Genomic DNA, 9489 nt, shown 5'->3' with positions numbered 1-9489 from the left:
TTGTGACACCCCGGTTTGGGCTATGTCGGCATGGTTCCTGCTATTATTATCGTTAAATTCCGCAATTTATGAATATTATATTATATGCTACTATTGTTGATGATGATTAACTGTTTAAAAGGGGTGTTCCGTTTTGGTCTGGCTGGCCTTGTCTTCACGAGAGGCGCCATCATGACTGGGTTCGGGGATTGGGTCGTGACACAAGTGATATAAGGCCGAGGGCCTGAGATACTATTTATGCCACAAGGTGGATTGAGTGATGTAAGGCCGAGTGATATGAGCCCGAGGGCCTGAGATACTTTATATGCCACACGGTGGCTTGAGTGATATGAGGATATGCTGAGTGATGATGCCACGATATGGCTTGATATAGCGCTTAGGCCGTAAGGGGCCCCTTCGGAGTCTGCACACCCCTAGTGAGCACAGGTACCCATTGTTCTGAGTGATTGATACTATGCCCGAGGGGCTGATATGAGTGATTGTGAGGTATCCCGAGGGGCTGATACTATTCTGAGAGTGAGCCTGAGGGGCTGTTACTGATCTGATATTGAGCTCGAGGGGCTGTTACTGTTCTGATATTGAACCCGAGGGGCTGGCACTATTCTGATATTGATCCCGAGGGGCTGGTTCTGTTGATGTTATGCCCGAGGGGCAGTTTGTTGTACATGTTTTTCCCGAGGGGCTGTTTACATTTCTATCATTTTTGTTACTCACTTGTAAACTACTTGCTTTACTTGTTGAAAAAAGGGATTTTCACTTGATTTCTCATTGCTTTACTGTTTAAAGTGATTTTACTGCTTCAGTATGGAATACGTTGTGTTTTTACGTGATTTCTTGCCTTCAGTCTTTATTAATTATTATTACTCACTGAGTCAGAGTACTCACATTACTCCATGCACCATGTGTGCATATTCAGGTATGTTTTGGCTGATCGGAGGCAGAGTCATCAGGGTTTATCAAGGTAGCTGCCGACGTTCGCAGTACTGCTTTTCTTTCTCCTCATTTCATTAGTCTGTATTTGTACACTCCAGGCTTTCAGTTGTATTTATACCCTAGTAGATGCTCGTGACTTGTGACACCCTGGTTAGGGCTGTGTCGGGTTGTGCTTCCGTTAATTATATCATTAAATCATTAAATGTTTATTAATGTTTAACTATTTTTGAAAAGACGATATGGGTTTGTTGGTTGGCCTTGTCTTCACGAAAGGCGCCATCATGACCGGAGCGAGGTTTGGGTCATGACAGCTTCCACGTGAGGATAATCCATGTTATTTTCAGTTATATATTTTTGACATGGACAATGAATTATGCAATCGGATTTCAAAATTGCAAAAAGCCAACTTATCTGAGGAAGTTGTGACAAAAATTAGGCAGCTAATGGATGGGAATCCTTATGCACAATTCTTTTGCCAGCTAAAGGATCATTCAAGCTTCCAAGATTTAAAAATTCGAATTGTTGTCAATGCTACACTGGATTAACGTGTCTACAACAAACCATCAGTAGATCAAATTGCTGCAATTTGGATAGATGGAAACAATCCAAATATACCATTCGATAGAGAGATTATTGTTCATGAGCATTCCGGCAACAAACATAAAGTCAAACATTATTATGGTTGTTATGGCCCACTCCAATATCCTCTGCTTTTTCCAAATGGAGAGGTTGGCTGGCATCAAGGAATACACAAATATAAATCAAAAAGAGGTGCAAGTACATCTGAAGTAGCCAATGTAAACCAGAATGTCCCAACATACACGTCCGCTAATGAGGTGTTTCACAAAGAGGAGCAAGGTAAAGTATTGCAATTAAATTACGTATCACTTTAGTTTTCTTATTTAAATATTACCTACAAATAGATACGACTTATTTTTGTAGGTGTACATCGTGAATCTAAATCATGTGTGTCTTGTAGAGAGTATTATTGCTACAAATTTCAAATACGCAAAGGAGAAAAGACAATACTACTATTGTGCGGACGGTTATTGCAGCAATTTGTGATTGACATGTACATCAAGTTAGAAACAACAAGACTTGAATTCTTTAGATTAGAGCAAGAACTAATTAGAAGGGAAATATTGCAAGGTATAGTTGATAGTATCATGGCTGGAGAATATAGAGGAGATAAAGTTTGCCAAAGAGTAATATTGTCGGCATCATTCATCGGAGGCCCTAGAGATATGCGTCGTAGGTATATGGATGCAATGGCTTTGGTTCAACATTTTGGAAAATCAGATTTATTTATCACAATGACATGTAATCCCGATTGGGCGGAGATCCAGGAAAATCTATGCGAAGGACAACTTGCACAAGATAGACCAGACTTAGTGACTAGAGTTTTTAGGGCAAAATTACAAGATTTAAAGGATCAGATTTTCAAGAAAAAAATATTTGGTCCTGTTGCGGCACATATTTTCGTGGTTGAATTCCAAAAAAGAGGCCTACCACACATACACCTTTTGATAATACTTGAACAAGGGTACAAGATAACATCAGCAGACCAATATGACAAGTTTATTTCTACGAAACTTCCTGATGAAGAAGAATGTCCACTCTTGCATGACTTAGTTGTCAAGCATATGATGCATGGTCCATGTGGAAAACATCATCCAACAAATTCATGCATGAAGGATGGTCAGTGCATGAATCACTATCCTAGGCCATTTAGTAATAAATCAATACAAGGAAAGGATGGATACCCTATTTATAAGAGAAGAAATTATGGAAAGATCGTAAATGTTCGTGGCTTGAGAATGAATAATCAGTGGGTTGTGCCATATAATCCTTACTTACTAACTAGATACAATTGTCATATTAATGTAGAGTCTTGCTCTGGAGTGAAAGCAATCAAGTATCTCTACAAGTATATATATATATATAAAGGGCATGATATGTGTGCTGTTTATATTGAATTAGATGATGGCGAAAAAGTAGTTGATGAAATCCAAAATTTTCAAGACGCACGTTAGGTGTCTCCGCCAGAAGCACTATGGAGAATTTATGAATTCAATCTCAGTGAAATGCAACCTCCTATCATTAACCTTCAACTACATCTCCCGGATAGACAAACAGATAAATATTTATCTCCAACAAGGTTAATTAAAACTTTTGATGAAATAAATAACTATACAAGTTTTGTGAAATGTCAATACACAGTGTGCCATTGGAGCAAGCAAAATTTGCAAAATGTGATTGCGTGGGAATATGTGACGCTAACCATGGTCACGGAGTATTTTCGGACATGCTCGAGGGATACTGAAGCACGACAATACATATACAAAGAATTTTCAGAGTATTATGTGTGGAACTCGCCGGGAAAGATATGGACAAAAAGAAAAACAAGATCAGTTATTGGTCTAATTGCTACTGGTAAGATGATCTATCAATTCTCTTTCAGATAAATCTTGATGAAATTAATAATTTAAAACAATATTAGTCTTGTAGGATTGGGCACTTTCTGTTTGATAAACTAAAACAATTAAGGCATCAACCAAATAATACGCAGTCTAGGATATGATATACAGACCATCAAAAAACAGAAGTCAGGGGTAGAAATTCACAACATAAATGTGAGGTTCAGAATGTAGCCAATACTAAACCCAAATAAATGAGGAGGGTAATGACAGGTTGACGCCAGTGCAGAAATAGTCAAAAGTATAACGAAGCTGTGATTTATAGTCTGGAAACAAATGCGAGTCCTTTGGGACTATTTATACAAAATAGAATCGGGCTATTACTTAAAGTTCTAATCAATAAGAACAAGAATCAGTAAATCTAGGGAGAAATTTAAAAATAGCCAACTTTACAACTGGTCATTCAAAAATAGCCCAATTTGAAAAATAATAGAAATTTAGCCACTTTTCATGTGAAGATTGTCACGACCCAATTCCCGAACCTGGTCGTGATAGCGCCTCTCATGAAGACAAGGCCAACCATTCAACCCAATTCATCCTTTTAAGACAATTAATTAACACAATTATAGTATAAACATGGTTTAATAATATCCAATAGCGAAAAGTATAGATAAAATACGGAAATCCAACCAACTCAGCCCTAACCGGGGTGTCACAAGTCATGAGCTACTACAGAGTTTACTAAAATTTTACAAAGTATGGAATTAGGAACAAAGTCTGAAGATATCATAAATAACAGAAGATAAGGGAGAAAACAGGTCTGCGAACGCCATGTAGCTACCTCGATAACTCCAATGAAAACTGAACAGCAGAAAACTCGCTCTATGCCTCAGGAATACATGTACCTGCACACATGGTGCAGGAAGTAATGTGAGTACTCCGACCCGGTGAGTAATAAATATAAATAATGACTGAAGGTAAGAAAACACGTTAAGGCACACAACATTCTATACAGAAGTAGTGAAGTTATTCAAAATAATCCAGTGAAACATCATGTGAAATTTCTTTTAAACCAGTAAAACAGGTAATTTGGCAGTAAAATGACGAGTAGAAATCTGCCCCTCGGGCTCAATATCAAAACAACAAGTAGAAATCTGCCCCTCGGGCACAGTATCAAAATAATAACTAGAAATCTGTCCCTCTAGCTCAGTATCAAAATAATAAGTAGAAATCTACCCCTCGGGCTCAGTATCAAAATAATAATTAGAAATTTGCCCCTCGGGCTCAGTATCAAAATAATAAATAGAAATCTGCCCCTCAGGCTCAGTATCTCAGAACAGTATCAGCCCCTCAGGCTCAGAACAGTATAAAGCAACCAGTCAATGAAATAAGAGCATATAATTATTATGGCAGATAATGCAGATAAAGAATAAATGCATGAGTGCAATGCAATGCATATGACGGTACCCTCTGGTACCCTCTGCGACGTGCAGCCCGAGCCATCCATATTTATTTATTGTCGACGGCGCTCACTGGGGGTGTGTACAGACTCCAGAGGGGCTCCTACAGCCCAAGCGCAATATCAAGCCATCTCGTGGCATCAAATCTAGGCCCTCGGCCTCATATCAATCTCAGTATAATCACCCAGGCTCTCAGCCTCAATATCAATGTAATCAACTAGGCTCTCGGCCTCAATATCAATGTAATCAACCAGGCTCTCGACCTCAATATCAATATAACACTGCTGCGGCGCGCAGCCCGATCCATGCTTAATCCAGAAATCATCATAAAACCCTTGGGCATTTGTAAAATAATAGTTCTCAGCCCGAAATATCATTTAAAAATATCATTTAAGTTTTCAAATCTTAGAAAGATGGCTGAGTTTACAAAACAGTATTTAAAACCTTGGACTGAGGTCAAATGATATGCAAAATATGCAAAAGCAGTGATATCAATCCCTGAAGGATTTAAATAATTGGCAAGAAGCCTACAATTGGAAACATGACTGAGGATATAAATTCTTTAACAAAATAAGTGAGGAAAACCAGTCAAAAATCCCCTAAGGGTTCTACAGGTCGGCACAAGGCCCCAAGCATGGCAACAAGCCCAATTCACAATAATAAAGTATACGTCTCAACCAAAAATGTAGTAAAATATCTCTCGGGACGGACCAAGTCACAATCCCCAATGATGCTCTACCCCACGCCCATTATCCGGCGTGCAAGTCACCTCAATATAGCGTTACGATGTGAAATTCCGGGGTTTCAAACCCTCAGGACATCATTTACATCTATTACTCACCTCTAGCCGGCCAAATACTACTCCGAGATGCCCTTTCCTTTCGTATCGACCTCCTCGCGCGTCGAATCTGGCCAAAACCACAACAAATACATTACAATAGGCTAAGGGAATATAACCCAATCGAAAAGACTCGAAAAATATCAAAAATCACGAAATTTACAAAACCCGAGCCCCGGGGCCACGTCTTTAAATCCAGAAATTTTTACATCAATATGTTCCTTATCTCGCCACGAGTGTATGCATACCAAATTCACAAGAATCGGAGTCCATTTGACCCTTCAAATCCCAAATTTAGAATTTCAATCTCAAGCCCTAATTTCTTATAATTTGGCTATGTTTTCATGGATTTCTAGGATGATTCTTCAATAAAATCATGTATTTAACTCATAAAACTTACCTCCAATCGATCTTAGTTGAAACTCCCTTCAATCCCCATCCAAAAGCTCTCAAAATGACTAAAAATGGTGGAGAAATGGGCTGTTTTTCGCGAATGAAATGTAAACATTCTGCCCAGAACTTTTCAGAATTACTGTTCACCCCGTATACTGTTCACCCGTGTTACTGTTCACGGGGTACTGTTCACGGATACTGTTCATGGGGCTGTAAAAAATGCAGCAGCTTTATTTTTTTTGTGCCTAAATCGATCCGTTAACCTTCCGAAATACACCCGAGGCCCCCGAGACCTCAACTAAAAGCACCAACATGTCTTAAAACATTATCCAAACTTGCTCCAATTGTCAAAACACCTCAACTAACGCCAAAATCATCAAATTATATCGAATTCAAGCCTAAGTTCTTTTAAAACTTCTAAAACACACATTCGATCAAAAACCCGACCAAATGATGTCCGAATGACCTGAAATTTTGCACACATATCCCAAATGACACAATGAAGCTACAGCAACTATCAGAATTTTATTCCGACACCCGGATCAAAATCTCACCTATCAACCGGAATTCGCCAAAATACTAACTTCGCCAATTCAAGCCTAATTCAACACCGGACCTCCAAAATTACTTCCGGTCCTGCTCCTAAGTCACAAATCACCTCCCGAAACTAACCGAACCGTTGAAATTCACATCCGAGCCCTCTAACTCATAAGTCAATGTCCAGTTGACTTTTCCAACTTAAACCTTCTTAAAAGAGACTAAATGTCTCATTTCTTATCAAAATCGCTCCAAATAAATTCTAATGCACCCAATATCGATAATGAAACATGAGGAAGCAGAAAATGGGATGAACGAGACAGTAACTCATGAGACAACGGGTCGGGTCATCACAAAGATAAATCTGAGAAAAACACTATTCAAAACCTGAAAAATACGCCAGCATATTATACTGGAGTTCCAGGATAAGTATACTGGAACTCCAGCATAATATGATGGAGTTCTAGCATAAGTACACTAGAACTCGAGCATAATATACTGGAGTTCCAGCAAGTATAATTGTCCAGTATAATATATTGGAGTTTGGAGCACCGGTGCTCCAGTCTCTAGTATATTACACTGGAGTCAGCAAATTATACCGGTCCAGCATAATATGCTGGAGTTCATACACAGGTGCACCGAACTCCAGTATATTATGTTGGACCGGTCTCTGTTGCAGCAAAATAGTGGCTATTTTTCATTGACTTCGTAAACGCTGACTATTTTTGAATGACCAGTCCGAAAACTGACTATACCGTGCTATTTTTACGTAAATCTAGATAGTTTTTTCCAGGGCTCCTATTCCTTTTACTGCAATATGGCTATATAGCAGTCTATAAGAGTTCATCATTATTTCTTAGAGCTGAATCCATTAGCTTCGTTACACGATTAATTGAAATAAAATACGATACAATGACTTCAACTAATGCCTAATCTATTTTTGGCATATGGCCAAGTTGAAGTTACCGTGATGAAGATACTAAATGGAAAATATTTTTTGTGTTGCATACAAAAATATATACAAATGTGTATAATGCAAAATTATCAAAAACTATTTGCACTTGTCTACAGTAAAGTTAGAAGCTGGTGTTATACGTTTCTTGATAAACATATTTCAATTCTTATCATCTAAGAATATTTTAAGGCTTCAACAAGAATTCAGAATCCAACATGTTTAAATAACGACACTTCTTTTAAGTAAAGAAGGAATATATTTTGGCATCATTCATTGACTTGGCTATATTATACTGACAGTCTGCACCCTGCTGTATTTTATCTGGATAAATGATAATGATTAGTCTCAACAGTTAATATAGAATTTTACTCAATGCTATAGCTAATCCTAGAGAAGGCGAAAGGTATTATTTGAGATTATTGTTGAATCACGTCAGAGGACCCTTATCGTTTAAAGACTTGCTAACTGTTAATGGAAGAGAGTGTGAAACATTCAAAGAAGCTGCAAAGGAAAGAGGTTTATTAAAATCAGACAACAGTATTTCAGAATGCTTACGTGAAGCAGTCCTCTTCAAAATGTCATCAGCGCTGAGAAATTTATTTGCAACATTTTTGGTTCATTGTAATCCAACGGACATTAGGAAGCTCTGGAAAATCTATTACGAAGATATGTCAGAAGATTTTAGAAAAATACATGATAATTCTCCTGTTGCTCAACTCCAATGCATGTTGAAGAGCATCAATTATTTCTTAGAGAGCATGGGCAAGAAAATTGACAAGTATGAATTACCTAAACTTGATCATGGGAGGGATAATGGTAATGTATCGGAATGTAGAGAAATAATCGAAGAAAGGTCTATAAATGTATCGCTCGGAGATTTTGATGCACAATAAAAACTAAATCCTGAACAAGAACAAACTTTCAAGACTATATTAGAGAGAGTCGACTCTAATAGAGCGGGATTGTTCTTTGTGGATGGACCTGGAGGAACTGGAAAAACATTCCTATATCGTGCATTGCTTGCAAATCTCATATCAAGAGGCATGATAGCTTTAGCAACGACAACAAGTGGTGTAGCAGCTGCAATTTTATCCGGAGGTCGTACAACTCACTCTAGATTCGACATCCCTCTTCAGACAACTGATACAACGATCACAGATATGTCAAAACAGAATGGTGGTGCTACATTGATAAGAAAATCAAAGCTAATAATTTGGGATGAAGCACATATGGCCAATCATCAGACGATTGAAACTGTTGATAGGAGCTTTAGAGATATAATGGATATTAATGAACCCTTTGGTGGAAAAGTGATGGTCTTCGGAGGTGATTTTCGTCAAGTTCTACAAGTAGTTCCAAAATTTACCAGAGCTGAAACAATAAATACAAGCTTGGTAAAATCATATTTGTGGAATAAAATGAAAAAGGTTCAATTAATAAGAAATATGAGGGCAAGAGCAGATCCAACATTCAGCGATTTCTTACTACGGATCGGTAATAGAGAGGAACCTACAATAAGAGATGACATGGTCCTTCTTCCAGAAAAATTGATCGTCAAACATGATGGTGATAGTACTGGTGAAGATAATTTAATAAGAGAAATATTTCCTTTTCTAGATGAAATGTCAAGTTGTGCAAAATACATTACAGAAAGTGTTATCTTGGCTAGTAGAAATGAGTATGTTGATCAACTAAATGAGATGTTAATTGCTAAATTTCCTGGTGAAAGCAGAACTTTTTGAGTTTTGACTTCGCAGAGGATGATACCAACAACTACTACCAGGAAGAGTACTTAAATACTTTAACACCAAGTGGTCTTCCACCACACAGGTTTGTGTCAAATTGCTATTCTCTATCTTTTTGTGAATTCATTGTGTACTAGATCTGATAATATAAAAAGAATTTCTCGATATGTTTTTAATTGAGATAAATTTATTAAACTTACTGTAATCCTAT

General features: G+C 37.7%; 1 protein-coding gene across 1 annotated transcript; it reads left to right on the top strand.

The window, feature by feature from the left end:
• The first annotated feature begins 2099 nt into the window (after window positions 1–2099).
• Window positions 2100–9275, top strand: LOC107819149 (uncharacterized). Its single transcript, XM_075218582.1, has 3 exons — window positions 2100–2631; window positions 7915–8349; window positions 8470–9275. Exons 1-3 carry the CDS (start codon window positions 2100–2102, stop codon window positions 9273–9275), a joined length of 1773 nt encoding a protein of 590 aa, XP_075074683.1.
• The last annotated feature ends 214 nt before the right edge of the window (window positions 9276–9489 follow it).

The sequence above is a fragment of the Nicotiana tabacum genome, chromosome 7, assembly GCF_000715075.1.
Source record: "Nicotiana tabacum cultivar K326 chromosome 7, ASM71507v2, whole genome shotgun sequence".
Classification (NCBI taxonomy): domain Eukaryota; kingdom Viridiplantae; phylum Streptophyta; class Magnoliopsida; order Solanales; family Solanaceae; genus Nicotiana; species Nicotiana tabacum.
The sequence above is the reverse complement of the archived record's forward strand: the minus strand, read 5'-3'. Positions and strand labels throughout refer to the sequence as shown.

Excerpts from the sequence above, each read along its gene's own strand:
- LOC107819149 (XM_075218582.1), top strand. The coding sequence starts at position 2,100 with ATGGCTGGAGAATATAGAGGAGATAAAGTTTGCCAAAGAGTAATATTG. Across the intron at positions 2,632-7,914 it reads AAATTCATGCATGAAGGATG|CTAATCCTAGAGAAGGCGAA; the intron begins GTCAGTGCATGA and ends TCAATGCTATAG. Across the intron at positions 8,350-8,469 it reads TGATCATGGGAGGGATAATG|AGAGAGTCGACTCTAATAGA; the intron begins GTAATGTATCGG and ends AGACTATATTAG.